Genomic DNA, 18297 nt, shown 5'->3' on the forward strand with positions numbered 1-18297 from the left:
GCAGAAGGAAGGGAGGCCTCCATCCGAATCCAGACCTCAAGCTTGTCCACTGCCTCTTTCTTTGTAAGAGTTGTATCAGGCAAAGCCGGCAAGTATTATCAGGTTCTGCCCTTGAGGTGACCACTCTCCAGCCAGAGACATGAGCTAAGAATGCCTGGAAAATGACATTACAGCTGTGTTTCTTGCAAAGTGTTCTCTTGAGTACGTAATTCTGTCTTCTCGTCAAACTGGGCAGCTTCCAAGACTGCAAACAGGCCTTCCCCAACCAAGTGGGTTTTTCCTCAAGGCATCCTGCAAGTCTGGAGTCAGGAGTTGGGTCGGTGTTTGGGGCCCACCTGGGCTGTGTGGGAGCCAGACAGTGGCCTCTGTTGCACTCTTACCAGGAAGCCTAAGGCCAGTGTCCACACCCATCTGCAAGAATGACCAGTTCGATGGAAAAACCAAGGATGCAGCAAGCCCCTTAATCACAACCAGGCGTCCTCCTCACCCTGATTCCCCGATGCTCAAGCCGTCCCCACCCAATCCCACTGCTGACAGGGAGAGCCTCAGCAAACTGCTACCCACACATGGGTGGAGGGTGCTGAGAGAGGGCTGGGCCCAGTGCTCGGGTGTGGATTAGTGTGCCGGGAGCCCCTGCAACAGCACCTTCCTCCACGGACCTTGTACAGGGCTCTTCTGGCCTCGGCAAGCAGTCTCCCGATTCGGGTGAGCTGCCCACCCACATTGGTGTCTCTCCTGGGCCCCAGCACTGGTCACTTTTTCCTTTTCTTACTGAATGGCTTGAGATGGGATGGGAGAAGTCAGGAGTGAAGTAAGGGAAGTGATTTTCACAGGCCTGGGTCTCTGTCTCCCCCAAACTTGTAGCCTCTGTTCCCAAGCTCAGTCGTTCTGCCTTGCCTCCAGGGCGGGGAGTTGGGGTGGGGTCACACTGGCGATAGCTACGGAGCTGAAGTGAAAGGCGATCCAGAAGACAGTATCTGGGTGATGCTGACTTGACCTGACAGAGTCCTACTAGAGAGCAACCCTACAGGGCTTGGTACAAAGACCAAGGCAGGACAGGGCCATGGGGATGGGATTCACTCACACCCTGGAACCGAATCGAAGGAAGGAGGTAGTGGCTGGTAACTAGGGGTATCCTCTGGGGCCTCCTCTGTAGCCTGGAAGGAAACTATTAAGGGATGGAGTCAGGCCAGACTTTAGAGACCGGTGACCTCTGACCTTTTGGCTCATAAGTTCTACAAGATTCTCTGGGGCTCAGTCTGTGATCACTTCCTGGAGAAGGCAGATGTCTGGCAGATACAGGTGAGTTCCTTTTTCTTGAGGACACACAGCTAGTGGAATACCAACCCTTCATACCTCAGCTCCACCTCTCTTGCCCCTAGTTGTCAAAAGATTCCAGGAGGCAACAGAGGGTTTCCTGGTCTGCCTGTGGGGGAAGAAGGCCGTGGATGGGGACCCCAAAAGATCAGTAATCTTAGCAGAGCTGAGGGGCTTCCAGTTTCAAAATTCTTACTGTTATCTTAGTGTTTTTGTTTTGTTTTGTTTAGGGGTGGGGGTGGCCTCTAGTCCGTAGCTTTCCAAATTTTATTATGTCATGACACACATAAAACAATGTAATGCTTGCTTGGTACGCTGGGGAGAACTGGAGGGGATTTGGGTCTCAGATGAGGTTGCTCACAGCTGGAGCTGCCCCAGCCCAGAGGCGACGGCCATCCCGGTCACCCCGAGGGCCGAGGGCAGTGGCAGCAGATGGTTGGGAAGCTCCCTGTCATCAACCATCTCGCCCACTATATAAAGAAGCTTGAGACAGGCTCCAGGAGGCTGGACAGCCTGTCAGGGTTTAATGGGCAGCAGATGACGCTGGGAATTAAGAGGATTGAATTGTTTCCATGGCAGATTAGAGAGAACTCCCACATCTTCCTACCCACACTCGGGGCAGACACCAAGCAGGAAATGATGGAGACAATATTAAGAAACTGGCTCATTTAGGCCCCAATTAAATGATGGATTTCTTATCCGTGTGTCCATTTTGTGCTTGTCTAGTTCCAGTAGCGGCCTGTGTGCTGACAGTGATCCACAGGCGGACATCCAGGGCTGTCTGTGCTCAGGTGAGTGGCTTCTGAGGCCACTCCCCGCTGTGATGACAGGTAGGAAGGCTGGCTCACGGGAGAAGCACACTGAGTGAGGCAAAAGGTGGTGGGCATGGGTGGCTGGGGGGGGCAGGGGCAGGCCCATCGAGAATGTGCTGGTATGTAAAGCAGCCCTCACCTTAGGCCACATCTGGCCATTGGGACCAAGGACTAGAAAAGGTAGGACTAGGTCCCCAAGACCACTTAAGGACTTAGCACCTAACTATGTCTGGCCAAAGCTCTAAAGGAACCTTCAAATGATTATCAAGGGAGTATTAGAGGATTCAGCCCCCTCTGAAATAGAGAACCCAGGCAGCGTTCGTGGAGACCCCCAGAATGCATGGGTCTACCAGGTACCAGAAATTAAGATGTGGACTTCAACTTCGTTTTGTCACCACAGGCTCCCCAGCCATCTGTTGCCTTCTCTCCTCATGATTCTCACTACACTCAACTCTCAAACGTGTTTTCTCCTTCCCCTGTTATTGGCGATGCCATCATTAACCCATACCCTCAGAGGACACACTCTGTATATGTGCCTGTAATGTGCGTATTACCTGTACCCGCATACACACGTGCATATGCATGCACGTATGTGCACATGTACCGTATATGCATATTTATAGTAGCTTTCTCCTGCCACGAGTGTGATCTGTTATTGAACGACTGCTTCCTCCTCAGACCCCCAAACTGCATGAGGCAGGACTCTCTCTCTGTCTGTCATAGTCACTGTTTCATCTTAGCACAGTTTCTCGTACACAGCAAACAATAACTAATAGATGACTAACAAGAGCTACTAGAACGTGCCATGCATTGCGCTACACCTACTATCTCTAACTGTCACAAAAAATGCTGCAAGGGATGCAGTAGGAGCCCCATTTCATGGGCGAGGAAGCCAAGGTTCCAGAAGGCAAGATGTGAACCCACATCTACAGATTCCAAAGCTGAGGGGCTGCTGAGTGTGGTTGTCTCCGTGCTGTCCCCTCTGTGGTTCCTGTCCCCAGTACTGCCACACGTGCAGGCACTGACCACTATCACCCAGCCCTTGGCACAACCACGCGGGGCCAAGCCCAGACAAACAGCCAACAGACACAGCTGTCCCGCCAGCAGCGTCCCAGGGGGCCTTGAGCTCACAAGTGGCGATTAGGACAGGACTGGTCTATCTTATTATTAAAAAGCGACACCACCACACATGCAAAGAGCCCACTCTCAGGAAGCAATGGGGCACAAGGCTCCTGGCGACCTACCGGCATAGTGGTAATTTGCTAAAGGATGACATTTTAACCTGACTGGCTTCCGCAGCAGCAGCATTTCCAGAGCAGCCTGCAGACCCATGGGAGAGAAAAGGCGAAAGTCAGTAACGGGGCTGTGTGTTCTAGGAAGGCCGTTACCTAAGAGGGAAAAGGAGTCAGCATTGCAGAGGCAGGAGCTGGGGGTGCCAGAAGGAAACCCAGAGGGAGACTCCCCTAACTGAGGCTCCCTTTCAGGCCAGCGCCCCACAGGGCTCACCACTCGAACATCTATCTCCCCCAGCCCGTGCCTGCAGCCAGTTGGTCATGTCAGAAAAAAATACAGGCGGTGGTCGAGACCCCGCTCCCTCCTTGGCGAAGGCCCTGGCCTCTGAGAGGTGGCGGGGCCTCCTCTGAATGGAGACTGAATCTCGGGGGAAAGGCTCCACAGAAATGAGTGGGTGGTTTGGAACTGTTTTTGCAGAAAAATCATGTTTCAATTACAACTTAACATAAACAGTTTTATTAGTAATAACTGTACTACACACTGTCTTTCCAGAGAAGCCTAGCTAAATAACCCTTTCAAATATGCCTCCTTTAGCCTTGTTGACTTTTTAAAAAAATGGCGCACGTCGAGTTGGACAGTAGATGGGTTAGGGGCAGAGCCAAGGTCTACAATCTTGCTTCTCTAAGTGTGGTCCGTGGACCAGCAGCACAGGCATCTCCCCTCGGAGCTGGTCACAAATGCAGAATCTTGGGCCCTGCCCTGAGAATTGCTGAATAAGAGTCTGCATTTTAACAAGATGACCCAAGTCATTTGTGTGCACGTGGAAGTTCGAGTAGAGCTTTACTGCCACACTTAGCTTAAGGGATTAAGGAGAGTTCTCTAACATTCTAGAAAATCCTCGAAGGCTACCAATAATCTCAAGAGAAGACAGTACTGGGACATTTGTTTACTTGCACACTTTCATAAAATCAAGAAGGAGGAGGCTAGATCTGGTACGAAAACCCTGTGTTTGCTAAAGGGGAAACTGAGGTTAGTGATGGAGTGTTCTTGCCAGGAATCCAGGGGGGGGAGCAGGCAAACAGCTCTGGATCCTAGGAAAATGGCACCAAAGTGCTGGTTTGGGGACACCAAAGACCTGTGTGAAAGGGGGAAGAATGACACCAGTTGGTGCACAGGCGACATTTCACTTTGGTTAGGGGAGAAAACAGTTCTATGAACACCAAACTGGCTGACTCCATAGGAGGGAAGAAGAATCAGCAGGGCATAATAGGTCACGTCTTGTTTCAGTAAGGCTTTCTACCTCCCATCACCGGAGGCCAGTTTTTTGATGGGAATTATAAGACTGCTGAAACGAAATTCTCATTTCTCTAGACAGATGTGACCATAATTATTACTTAGGAACAGATGTCTAAGCAGAAGTCCAACCGCAGGTCCCCCCCGAAGGCTTTAAATCCTCACCTACTCAACGAGCTAAGGAACATGGTGGCATGTTGACTGGTCATGATCTTAGCAACTGGTTTTATGGTATGTGGGACAACACAAACTCAGGAAAATACTTTCCAGAATTCTGACACGAAGAATGTTAACTGTGAACCCTCTTTCCACGGTTCCTTACCATCACATCACCTTTGGCCTCGAAGAGAGAGTGCAAAGCAAATTCAGAATTGGTCCCTCCACCGGGCAACGCACTCGAACAGCATAAATTCAGGAGATTCTCCACTGATGGGAACAATGAGAAGTCACTGCATCAGAGAGAGCTCAGTCTCATGGACAAACAGAACGATCCTGGAGTCAGAGACCCCTGCGAGAGGATCAAGCCTTTCCCACCCACTTCTTCCCATGGGCCAATACCTCTTTGCTGGAGGTCATGGTTTTCCAGCTCTGGCCAGGGCTTCCATACCAGTGTGGCCTTGTGTGTGTCCTGGGCCAAGGCGGAGACATCCTGAAGTTCTGGGATCTCTGCTTGGAACCTCAAGCCAATGTTGATGCGTCTTTAATGACAAGAAGGAAAACAACAGAGTGGTCTTCAATCTGAGCTCAAGAGCAACTGTCAGGAACTTGAAAAAGAAGGAAACCAATTCCTTCTGCAGGAAGAATGCAGGGGCATTTCCTCACTGTGTCATCCTAAGATTCCAGGCATGGCCTTTTCACTGGGATGAGGAACAGCTTTAAGATCGGGAAGAGATACTGCAGGGAGCAGGGGAGAAGCCCGCCTGGATCGTCACAGCATGCTGTAACCGAGACAGGGAGGGTGCTAATTGCAAGGCAACAGCTGCCCAGAGTATGGCCGATGGCACCATTTAACCAGGAAAAATGGAACAAATACAAGGTGCTGGTGATATCTGTTATCCCTTTCACACCACTTTCACCTAAATTATCCCATGTGAATCTCACAAACACCTGTGAGGTAAGCAAGGCAGGGACAATTATTCCCACTTAATAGGTGAGTTAACTAAAGCCTAGAAAGGTTAACTTGATCAAGGTCAAGTAACAAAATGGGGCTGGAACACCGGTTTTCTGATTCCTGACTCAGTGTATTCACCATGCCACCGCCTGGTATGTTCTGTGCTCATCTATGAAAACAGCACCTTTCTCTTCCATTATACCCCCCACCACCCACCCCACAACTTAAGTACTCAACAAGCCTGTTTGGACGACCAGCCAAGAATCTTAGGGAGGGGATGGGAAAGCAAGGGCATTTGGATGGAGCCTTGTAGAGAGCTGGGCACCCTGAGAGGGCTGCCTCAATGTCACTGGGGATGTGCAAGCATGTGGCCACAACCCAACTGGCTCATACAGCTGGAGATAGAGACACTAGGTTCAGAGCTAGTGAATACAGGGCTTCATGCTTTTATTATGCAGCTAGTCTTTGGCAAAAGCCTTGAAACACCAGTACTTGAGAAATAGCATGATCCTATAATTTCTACAACTTCTCATTAAGTGGTACTTCTGAAAGTTCCTTATCCTTGGGGTGCCTGGGTGGCTGAGTCGGTTAAACAGCTCAGGTCATGATCTCGTGGTTTGTGGGTCCAGGCCCGCATCGGGCTCTGTGCTGACAGTGCAGAGCCTGTCTGGGATTCTCTCTGCCCGTCTCTCTCTCTCTCTCTCTCTCTCTCTCTCTCAAAATAAATAAATAAATAAACTTAAAAAAAAAAAAGTTCCTCATCCTCAGTCAGTTGAGCATCTGATTCTTGATTTCAGCTCAGGTCATGATCCCAGGGTCATGGGATCAAGTCCTGTTTCTGGCTTCTCGCTGATCATGGAGCCTGCTTAAGATTCTCTCACTCTGCTCCTCCCGCTTGTGCACACACGCACACACACTCTCTCTCTCTAAAACAAAAAATAAAAAATAAAAAAAACTGGGGGGTGTCTGGGTGGCTCAGTCGGTTAAAGGTCCAACTTCGGCTTGGGTCATAATCTCGCGGTTCATGGGTTTGAGCCCCACATCGGGCTCTGCTGACAGCTCAGAGTCTGGAGACTGCTTCAGATTCTGTGTCGTCCTCTCTCTGCCCTTCCCCTGCTCACACCCTGTCTCTCTCTCTCTCAAAAATAAATAAACATTAAAAATAAAATTGGCTTTTTCTTACGGTTCAACATCATTGGACCCTGTCTCTCTCTCTCTCTCTCTCTCTCTCTCAAAAATAAATAAACATTAAGGGGCACCTGGGTGGCTCAGTCGGTTAAGCTTCCGACTTCACCTCAGGTCATGATCCTGCAGTCCGTGGGTTCGAGCCCCGCATCGGGCTCTGTGCAGACAGCTCAGAGCCTGGAGCCTATTTGAGATTCTGTGTCTCCCTCTCTCTCTGCCCCTCCCCTGCTCATGCTCTGTCTCTCTGTCTCAGAAATAAATAAACGTCAAAAAAATTTTAAAAAAAAGCATTAAAAATAAAATTGGCTTTTTCTTACGGTTCAACATCAATGGTCTGCTCTCCAGGCCCTGGGGTGACTGTCACGTTGCTGCCATCAATGCTGTCTGAAGCACAAAACCAGAGGTTAACGGTCAACAAGAAATGGTACCGAAGAGACTAAAGCAAATGAGCAGCGACCTAAACAGTCATACTGGGACCCCTCTAGCGCCCAACCCATGCCAGAGTTACCCCCTGCAGTTTCCAAGGAACTGGCTGGTGTGTGGTGTTAAATGGCTTAGGGTTACTCATTTCTCACACAGGGTAGGAAGCCAGCGGCCCCACTCTGGTCTGCCAAGCTCACTGTTTCTAGGAAGCCACTCACACCCTAGAAAGAGATACTGGCTACCGGGCTCTCGGTGCTTGATCTTTACACAGCATGTTCAGAAAATGCGGAAGCCTGGCCTTGCAAATACTACCTAACCCCATTCGTAGATCTACTTAGTACACTGATGCGGGGGTGCCTCAGACGATTATCCACGGCACAGGCTCAGGCGGCGTGTGCACACTTGAACCACCCGCTTAGGCCAAAGAGACCGTAATCACGGCTTTGGGGTCTCCCCAGCTGGACTGGGATTGCCTTGAGGGTAAGCACCGCACACTTATTCTGCCTCTGGCACCCGGCCCAGGGCTTGCTGCATGGAGCGGGGCCACGGCAGAAGCTGGTGGGGTAAACGCGCCCCCACAGCAGGAAGGGAGCCCCTCCCGCAGCGGCGGGGACCTGGCAGGGCCAGGCCCCGAGGGGCGGCGGGGACTCACTGGAGCGGCACAGCAGCACCCGCGGCGTGGGCGTCAGGGGCGTGAGGGGCAGCTGCGGGTGGGCGCCGGGGCCGTGGCCCGAGATGAGGACGTTGCTGAAGAGCCCCGAGCCCTGGCGCACCGGGCTCAGCATGGGCGGGGGCGTGTAGGGGGGCAGCTCGTGGGCGGGGTCCAGGAGCAGGTGCTCCCCGAGGACGCGCGGGGAGCGCAGCTGGCTCTGGTAGAGGGTGGCGCCCGAGTAGGAGGCGGCGGCGGGGTTGGCGGGGTAGGAGGGCGGTGGCGGGATGAAGAGCGGCTCGGGCCGGTGCCGGAACTTCTTCTTCTCCGGCAACGTCCTGAGGGGTTCCTCGGCTTTGGCCGGGGCCGGCTGATGCTTCTTGGGAATTTCCTGGAACGGAAAGAATGGGCCCGTTCAAACACTCAGGCCTTCCCCGCAGGCCGTTTCCACAGGTTGAGGGAAGGGGACCCTCCGCGGTAACGGGGGGCCGCCTGTCCACTTGTCCGCCGCCCCCCCTCCCCCGCATCCCCTCCCTTGAAAAGCAGCCCCATCCGTTTCCCACAGGGCGAGTTCCGTGGCTTGACCGGGGAGAAAACTCTGGGTTGGGAGGAAATCCCTAATGTCTGGGGAGAGATGGGGGTGGTAGGAATGGTGGGTGGGCAAGAAAGAATAAATTCACATTCTTTATTGCTTATCACTGCATTCCCATCTGGTGAGCGGAGTCCAGCCTGAGTGGGCCCTTTAATTCCCCACCGCTCCCAGGGGACAGACATCGGGGACAGATAACACATGTTCTGAGAAGGGGACAAGAATAATCCACTCAGGGAAGCTGGGCAGAGGCTGCGGCGAGGGGGACAGGCCTAGCCAAGGCTCCCAGGGCCAGTGACCCACACACCAGGCTCTCCTGCGAGGTAACGAGCTGAGGGCGAGCCATCTATGGTCTTTAAGGCCCTCTGCTCTCCTAAAAATGGATTTGGTCGAGCTCCCCCCTCACCACCCCTCACTACGCTCCCAGGCCTGGTAGCTCATTTGCAGCAAGCCTTTCTCCTGTGTTGCTTCCTGTCAGCAGCGTTCGTTTATTTTATGGCAGCGGCACCAAGCATAGTCTGGAAGGAAGATCTGCCACGTGGATACATATATACTAATAAGTAAACATATGCACACAAATAGATAAGCAGGGCATGCCAAAGCCAAACAGAAACAGACGTGGGTTGTGTGCCAGCATCAGCCCAGAAGAACCCAGAGCTGGGTGTGGCTGGGGAGGCCACGCAGTGGGGTTGGAAGAGGCAGTGGGGATACCTGCAGAAAAGTTCTGGACAGTCTGTGGCACCCTCCCAGGCCCTGCAGGCCAGTGCCTGTCACAGCTGTAGTTCCTGGCAATTCCTGTGCCCAGGGTAGCATCTGAGTAGGAGGCAGCAAGGGGTGATGGGAAGGGCTGGCCATGGTCATGTGACCAGCTGCCTCCAGGCCATTGACATGCTCCAGTCACCCCTCAGCTCTGGGCTCCCACTGCCACCCCTCCTGTTTGTCCCTTAGTTTATTGTCTTCGGGAGTGCTATCCCAGCCCCTGGGAAGGAAGTCCAGAGAAACTGAGAGGTGAGGAAAGAAGAGGGGGCAGAGCCCCTCCCCCCTCCGGCTCAGGCTCCCAGCTCACCCCCAGGGGGGGCTCTCCTTAGGCCAGAGTGGCACAACCTGTCTCCTCTCCCCACCAGAGGGCTCCTCACCATCTGAGGCTGAGGCGGAGAAAGAGGTCTGAGGAGAATGGGGAGAGGACATCTATGCCCCTCAAGTTGGGAAGCAATCCTAAGGCTTTATATATCCTGTTCCTGGGTAACTGATGAGGCCATCTGAGCACATGCAGACCTTGCATGACTTCAACCCTGCACCGGAATCCAGACCTCTGATCACAGGGTCAAAGGTCCCTTTTGGGCTCCCTCTACTTGAGCCTCTGGTCCTGTCACTCCAACTCTCAACTCCAGGCAAGGCTCTGAGAACCTGGGCAAGAGAAGCCACCCAGAATGTCAGACCTGGATGTCACCTGACAGGAAGCATTTGCAGGGTTCCACTTCCACCAATCTATTCAGACTCTGGAGGCAGGACCACTCACAGAGGTTTTAAAAGCTCCCCCAGAACAGGGAGATGATGAGTCCAAACCCAAGCTCGGTGGGGGGGGAAACCCACGCTCCGTGAGGGGAGGGTTTCACTTGCCTGCATCCCCAGCTGGCTAGTAGCAGAGTGGGGATTAGAACTCAGGGGTCCTCCCCAGATATTTTAATTTCTTTAAGCCAAGTGTCAGGACCTTGCTTGTGTTCACTCAATCCCAGCTACATGCTTCTTCTTCAGCGTATTTCCTTACTTATGAGTTCTCTCTCACCTTTTCCACACAGCCAGCTCCATCAATGCCTTTAAAACCCTGCTCAGAACTGTCCTCATGGTGATCTGCTGAACAAACTCATACCAAACTCCCTCGCACCTCCCCAGCCCCCTGGTTACTTTAGCTGCCCAGGGTGCTCCCGTCCAGCCACATGCAGGGGATCACAGTTTCTTTTCTGCCCTGGCTTTTCTCTCACTGTCTGAATTGGAGCAGGGGGTGCTGCATGGGGCTCTGATCCCCATGTGACTAGGCGTCTTACTGTGTCCAGCTTCAGGCTGACACTTCTCTAGGGGTAGCAACCGTGTCCCTCCTACCAAATCAGGAACTTCCCTGGGCAAAGGGGGAGCCCGGCTCTGTCATTTCATCTTTCTGCCTGTTGCCGGCCTCCAAGTCCTTCTGGTTTATGAGAGCCCTCACCCCCAGAGGCTCCCCATTAGCTTCTCCTCTTCTGAGGCCTTGGTATTACACAGAGAACAAAGAATATTCTTTCTGGCCCTTTCTAGTTCTCTTCATTATTCTCCCTACCCCTATTATGGCCCAACCTCCACCCTCATGCCACCTGGGATCCCAGCAGCCACCTATTCTCTGAGGACAAATGTGACCCAGCATACACTTTGTGGGGAGGGAACAAGTCTGAGGTCGTCAACCATGTGGGTTACAGATTCCCTAGGGGAGGGAAAAAGGGAAGAAGGAAGGAAGAGAGAAAGAACGAAGGAGGGAGGGAAGGAAGTGGGGGGGGAAGAGATCGAATGAGAGAGAGAGAGAGAGAGAGAGAGAGAGAGAGACGGAGACAGAGATCTCTGCCCCAGAGCCACGCTAAGCTGCTTGGGTGAAGCAATTGGAATTTGAGAGAGAAGGAGAATTTAACAGTGAGCGAGAAACACAAATCTCTTTGCTTTCCTGGGATTGGGGGTGGGTGCCTTTCAGTGGAATTATTTTGGGAACCTTAGTAAATATCTTCCCAGGATATTTATGCAGGTGTGATACCGAAAATATCAAGCATCTGGTTAGGCTGGCCATCAGAACGGATGCCAGGGCTGCTATATGGAGGTTCTGCTGTGCCAGGGGTTACATCTTTGACTTCTGAATTTGAGGAGGCTCGAAGATCTCGTAGGAGGAGCCAGGGCCCTGGGCAACAGCTTTTTATTACTTGGGATAGTATTTCTGTATTTTAATAGCTGTGATTACCAGCTGAGTTATCATCTTTGTTTTAATCTTGGAACCCTTTCGGGTCTCTCAGAATCTAACCCAGACAATTCGCCTGGTAGAGTAACAGACAATTTGCCTGGGTAGCAGCCAGTGTGGACAAGGATGGGATTCCCAAGGCAGCCATGGTTGCGGGGAGGGTGGTGCTCAACCCGAGAGGCCAAGCCACACTGGAGCTCAGGCAAGTGACCCTGGAAGAGCTGCCCCATCTCCAGGAAAGCAAAGGGATGTTCCCACCCCAGGCAGGCGGGGCAGGGCAGCAACTCACAGCAGGCGGGTGGGGGGCAGCCCCTTGGGGTGAGTGTGGGGGAGAAAGGGTCATCCTCACGAGCACGGGCATCTCGTCGTCCGACATCGAGCTGGCTGGCTTGTCTCTGGTGGAGGGGGCGGCAACGATGCTGTTGGCGAAGCCCTGAGAGCCTGGCTTGGGCGGGAGAAGCTTGACAGGGACAGACACGGGCATGACCATAGGCGTGAGGCTTTCTGCCTCGGGAGGGAGCTGCGGTGGCGGCGGAGGCGGAGGCAGTGGCGGCTGGGGCTGAGGCGGCAGGGCCTTCTCTCCTTCCTCCTACACAGACAATAAAGGCTTTGATCCTGGGCTGAGAGCAGCCTTCCCAAGGGGGTGGGGGGATGCACTTTGCCTTTTTCGAAATGTTTTAGTACATCATGCGTGGGTGACAGAGAACCACTGCAGGGTGGTGCACTCAGGATGCAAGGCTCTGAGTCCCTTGCTTAAGTGATGCCAGTTGGCAGTGGACAAGGCCATGCGATTCTATTTTCTACATTTAAAAAATCTAGACTGTTATCACTCGCATAATTAAAACAGATATTAAACATCTGTTGTCACTGCTTTTAAAGAAAAGGATATGGACTGGTGATCAGGCACAAAACAGAACACATAAGCTCTTGTGTAGGACCTTTTAATTCTATGGGCCTCAGTTTACTCATCTGGCAAATGGAAGACAAAGCTCTTTTATCTGGTATAGTCAGGCAACGGAAGTGACCTGGGTGAGCCAAAATTTTGGAGAACAGAGAGTTAATCCCACAGACTTAAATTCAGATCAACAATATCCAAAGAATTTAAGAAATTCTTCGTCGGATTTTAATCTAACTCTAAAACCGCACGGATAGTTCACCACATGGATATCCTCCCTGGATACTCCTGAGCGTATTTAAAGACCTTCCATTGCTGCAGCCTAACGCTAGTGTGCACTAATGAATAGAAAATGCTGGCTGAGAGCCTGAAGGTCACGTTAGCTTTCCCGGGCCATTGGCTACTCATTTGGAAGGCCCAAGAGAACGCTGGTCTTGGGTGCTTCAAGCAGCAGAAGTTAAAAATCTACATGTTTTCTTTGCTGTCTTTTCTAGGAGGTGGGGAGACTGGGATCTCCTAAAAAAGACTTCTAGTCCCTCTGATTTTGACCCTTGTTCATGGAACTGGTGCAAACGGGGTCTGTTTGACCTGGCCGGCTCCTAGCGTCAAAGCTTAAGCACTCCCGTCAGGGAAGGACTGTGCCTCCCCAGGTACCCGCTTGGGGTTCACATCACTGTCTGACAGCAGCAAAGCAAAGCAAGCAGCACATGGCCTGGGAAGGGCTGGGGGGCCGGCTCCTGCTAACCTGTTTGAGGCTGGGGGAGGCTCTCATTCCCCCGTGGGACCGCATGTGGCCATTCAGGGCAGGCAGGCTCTTGAATTCCTTCAGGCAGATGGAGCACGTCAATTTGTTCTTGGCATCAAACTGCTCCCCAAACACTCCTTTTGGTTGGCCACTGCTCAAGGGTAGGGCCAAACGAAGAGGACACACACGTTGAGAAAGAGGAAGAACGACTTATCACAAGACCTCACACCCCACAATGAACCCATTTCATTTATCTAGTGCTCCCAGGGCCCCACGTGTACTATCCCAAACCAAGCCAAATTTACAGAAGGAAAACTGAGGCTCAAGAGTGGGAAAGGGCTTGCTCAAAACTGTGCAAGAGTTGAACAAAACCTGCTTCGTTCTAGGCCGTCGAGTGCTGGGTTTTTTCCTCCTCTGACCAATCACCTTTCTAGGGTCAGCTTGGGCCACCTATTCCAGAAGCCTTCCCTTAGAGACACGTGTCTAAGTCCTCTGGTTCAGGCTCCAGACTTAGCAGTTTCTCAGGTTCTGGCGCAGTATTTACCAAGCCCATGATGAGGGGAGCAAGTCTGTACTATTCACTGCTGCGTTCTCAAAGCTTAGCTCTATGCCCAGCACATGGTAGGTACTCACTAAATACTGACCGAATGAACAGCGGACAGAACATGGCCTTTGGAGTCCATCCCAGCATTGCCGCTTACTCGCTGTACAACTCTAAGCTCTCTGAGCCTGTTTTTCTCTTCTGTAAAGTCATAGTAATAAAGCTAACAATGGCGGAGTGCTTACTATGCGCTAGGCACATGGTAATCCTACCTACCCTCACTGAGTGGCTTTATCACACAAAATATAGAGTGCCTAGCACATGGTAAGTGCTCAAACATAACAGTTGCTATGATTATTCCTACAAACCTCTTTGAGTAATTGACTTTGAAAATGAATCTTGAGAGACAACCCCGGAAAACCTCCCAGTCTCCCCAAATGCCCACATGCCTCGTTGCATCAATCCTACCTTGACTCGGGGGACCCTGGCTGGGCTCTGCCATCAGGTAGATGCATCTAATTTTGAGCCATGCACGACACCGGAAGAAAAAAGAAAGAGAAAAAAGTGTGTTTCTGATGGAAGGAGTCTTTGAGCTGAGGGACCCCCAGGGCCTGCACTTCTAGAATGCTTCCTGAGCTCACTGGGGCAGGCAGTTCATGTCCGGATGCTGGGTGCACCGGACACTTCTTTCCCTTGCTTTCCCCAGCCCCCCAACGCAGGACCATGCCCATTCCGGGAGCCGCCACCAGCCACCAGCCCACCAGGACTGTCCCCCACCTTGTATCCTTCCTGTTCTCCCTGTCCACCACTCTGCGCACAGACAGGCTCCATTCCCAAGAGAGACACGGAACAGAGAGCTGGATGACACAGCAGCATGCCCGGAGGCCGCCTGCTGGTCAGGTCAGCTTTGGCCATGTCACCTTATTCTTATATTCAGAAAGGCTCTGTTACCACTGGGCCTGAGTGCCAAACAAGACAGGGTCAAGGGAAGTTCATCTCCAGCCTCCAACCTCCATCAGAGCCCTCTCTCCACCTATCCTGGTCCCATTCAAGGCTCCCTTCTCCCGTGAACCTGTTGTCACATGGGTGTAGCACCTGGAACATACCAAGGCATGAGTAGTGCCCAGCACACAGGGGGCCGTTTTGTGGCAAACCCATTTGGGAAACTATCAAAGGTTAGCGACAGTGGCCCACAGGCCTGCAGACAGTTTTTGTTTGGCTAGACCGATTTGAAAAGTCCTGAGTAAGAATGCCAAGAGATGGGGCATTTGTCCTCCAGGCCAGCACAGCTGGCGCCATCCCTGATGGTCTCCCGACAAGTCATTTTGCTTACTCAGTTGAACTGCCTGGATCCCGAGGGCGGCTAAGATTTTCATCTCTGAAGCTACAGGAGGTATCCCCTCTGGGAGATTCACAGCGCACATGGGCCTATTAAAGGCTCTGAGAAGCCCCTCAGCACGGCAACTTGACTCACTTTAAGAACCCCCCCCGCCCCTGCCGCCACATTTATTCATCTGGAGAACCCATCCCCCCAGCCGTATCTATTAAACGTTCTATGGTAGTTCTCTTCAGAGCAATATACTTTGAGCAATGCTGTCATAACGTGGTCTCCTTCCCAAAGGGGAAACAATTTCACAAGGAATTCCCTGAGGATTCAGATCGCAGGGGGCCAGACACCCCTGCTGGATTATCCCTGGACCCTTGACTCAGGCCTTGACTGCTACATACATCATCCGGGACCTCCCGTGGTATTTTGGCCACCTCTGTCACAAGGACTGAGTTGAAACTGATTTTGTATTCCACATGCCTGGCCCGGATCTCTCCTGGCACACGTAGGTTAACGTTCGTGGGGTAAAAACAGAACAAAAAGCACTGGATGGGCAGCAGAGAGGACGGGGCTCCGCACACCCTCAGCCCCGGTTGGCCCTGCAGCACCCCGAGACACCAAGAGAAACTCCCCCCATGGGAATACCTGGGGCCACAGGGCACTGGGAGACAGCTGCTGGTGCTGAGGCCCCATGTTGTTGAGGTGGAGCCCGCCGGGGGACAGGAGTGGCCGATGAGGGAGGGCACCGCTGAGCCGGTTCAGGTCCGAGCTGGCCGGGTCTCCCATTCCTGCCTCAGGAGGCCCCAGGTCGCCGTGGGAGCTCAGTATGGCCGGGGCCTGCCTGTCGCTTGGGTAAGTCTTGGGCTGACCGTCGTCGCGCTGCTGGTGCTGGGGCAGGTGGCTCTGTGGGCAGAGGGGGTGGCTGTAGGGCTGCTGGGGCTCCTGGTAGTAGTACTGGGGCATGGAGCCCAGCTGAATCAGCTGGACGGTGTGCGCCTGCTCCGGGGCGTACGGGTGGGGGTCCCTGTGATAAGAAGGGGGCTGTAGGTGCATCTGCTGCTGCTGCTGCTGCTGCTGCTCTTGCAAGTGCTGCATCACGGGCTGGGATGGGTAATACTGAGGTATCTGCGTGGAACCCTGCCGCTGCTGTAGCTGCAGCTGCGGCTGCGGCTGCTGAGGCTGTGGTGGGCGAATCTGCGGCGGCGGTGGCGGCGGCGGCGGCTGCATTTCTTGCATGGCCGTCTGCTGCTGCCCGGCTTGCTGCTGTTGCGGCTGCGGGTAATACTGGTGCTGTTGCATCTGTGGCACGTGCTGGGACAGCATCTGTGGGGCCTGCAGTGGCTGTCCGCCTTGCACTGGCATCTGCGCCAGTGGCTGCTGGTAGTCATAATACAGATGCCCTTGGCTAGGGTGCGGCCCTACCTGGAGAGTTGATTTGGACAGCCCGCCAGCGAAACCAGGGTGAGCCTGCTGGGGCACCTGCTGGTAGCGAGAAGGAATAGCCGGCGCTGGGGGCTCCACGGGTTTCTGGGCCAGCAACTGGCGGAGGGCACTGTCAGGGGCTCCGTCCATCACTGCCGACTGGGTGTGCAGCACCTGGGCCATATTGTTGACCTGAATTCGCAGGTTCTGGTTGGCAAACACCTGGGTGAAGGAGTCTAGCTTGTGCAGGACACCGCTGGTGAGTTTCTGGGTCCGGATCTCGCTGGCCTGGGAGTAGGTATATTGGTAGCCATCGGTGGCCTCAGCCTGGGCCGGTGTCCCCCACATCATGTTTGAGTTGGTCAGGCCGCCACGGAGCTGGACGTGGTTTCCGGGTCCTGTATGACTTCCCCACCCTCCCTGCCTCGAGGTATCTACTTGGCCAAGGTTTTTGGAACCAACAGGCAAGCCTAGACCATCCCGAGTATCTTGAGGGAAGTGGGGGGAGATGGGCGATGCCTGAGGGGCATCCATTCCAGCCCCGGCGACTGTATTCCCATAGTTGTGGTTCAGCCCGCCGTGGATGCCAAGTGGTGGCTGTTGGTAGAAAAGGTTCTCACCACTGTGGGCCACGTGATTGGTCTTGTATAGTTGCTGATCCCCCATGGCGCCTGCCTTGGTCGTGAACGTCCAGCCACAAAACCATAAAAAAAGGTCAATGAGACAAACCCAAAAGGACTGAAACCCTGAGAAGCTGAGAGGAGGCGTCCACACTATTCCACGGCTGACATGTCTGTGGACGTGGCTGCAGCCAGATGTTCCTGTTGGCCTGTACCACTCATGTGCAGAGCGGGGGGTTTTACATCCTCACCCGGGCTGAGGTATGGACCAAACACCACCGTGGCGAAGAGATGACGCTCACACCTGCAAGACAAGATGCAAAGCACAGGACAGGATTTACTTGGATGCTCTGCGCGAGCAATTACATCTACCACGACCAGTTACAGAATTAAATACAAAACAGGAGACTTGATTAGAAATAGCCTGTTTCATACACTGCACACCCTTTACACTGATTCTGCAGATCTGGACCCTCATGTGAGACATGAACTCTCTTCCTTTCAAGCCATTGCTCAATGGCTCATTAGCTTATTGATCTGTTAATTCATTGTTTTGCTCACTGATTAATTCATCCATTCTTCTGGGACTCGGCTACTGAAAGCCCAGCACTATCCTAGGACCTGCAGGGGATAGGAAGAAGTTTAGGACATTTCATTTATCAACTCCTCCGCCCAGCAAACACTTACTGGACACCTACTAAGCGTAAGGCACAATGCCAAGAAATGATTAGGACGTGGGCCAGCTCTTGAGACGCTTATAGTTAGAAAAGGTGGTGATAGGTCACATGAATAAGTATGATACAAGGAGAAAAGAGATGCATGTAATAAAAAGGTAAAAATAACAGACATGGCGGTGGGGGGGGGCGCCTGGGTGGCTCAGTTGGTTAAGCGTCTGACTTCAGCTCAGGTCATGATCTCCCAGTTCACGAGTTCGAGCCCCGCGTCAGGCTCTGTGCTGACAGCTCGGAGCCTGGAGCCTGCTTCGGATTCTGTGTCTCCCTTTCTCTCTGCCCCGCGCCCCGCTCTCACTCTGTCTCTCTCTCAAAAATAAACATTTAAAAAAATTAAAAAAAAAATAACAAATATGGGAACATAGACTAGAAAGCTTATGCTGGATATGAAACAGAACTGGATAAATTTCCAAGGAGGAGTACTGCACATGCT

General features: G+C 52.8%; 1 protein-coding gene across 16 annotated transcripts in view; it reads right to left on the reverse strand.

The window, feature by feature from the left end:
- TRERF1 (transcriptional regulating factor 1) overlaps positions 1-18297 on the reverse strand; it is a 228946-nt gene that overhangs the window by 23323 nt on the left and 187326 nt on the right. For 11 of the 16 annotated variants that reach the window (XM_058733955.1, XM_058733953.1, XM_058733951.1 and 8 more), the window contains 9 exons: positions 15737-17437; positions 14233-14279; positions 13224-13374; positions 11873-12172; positions 8027-8414; positions 7269-7335; positions 5214-5353; positions 4978-5081; positions 3374-3449 (listed from right to left, as the gene is read on the reverse strand). In XM_058733955.1, coding sequence (XP_058589938.1) covers positions 3374-3449; positions 4978-5081; positions 5214-5353; positions 7269-7335; positions 8027-8414; positions 11873-12172; positions 13224-13374; positions 14233-14279; positions 15737-17179 — 2716 coding nt within the window. In that variant the 5' untranslated portion in view covers positions 17180-17437. The remainder of the gene's footprint in view (positions 1-3373; positions 3450-4977; positions 5082-5213; positions 5354-7268; positions 7336-8026; positions 8415-11872; positions 12173-13223; positions 13375-14232; positions 14280-15736; positions 17438-18297) is intronic. The other 5 variants (XM_058733960.1, XM_058733961.1, XM_058733964.1 and 2 more) reach the window with 3 other exon arrangements.

This window comes from Neofelis nebulosa, chromosome 6 (genome assembly GCF_028018385.1).
Source record: "Neofelis nebulosa isolate mNeoNeb1 chromosome 6, mNeoNeb1.pri, whole genome shotgun sequence".
In the NCBI taxonomy this organism is placed as follows: Eukaryota; Metazoa; Chordata; class Mammalia; order Carnivora; family Felidae; genus Neofelis; species Neofelis nebulosa.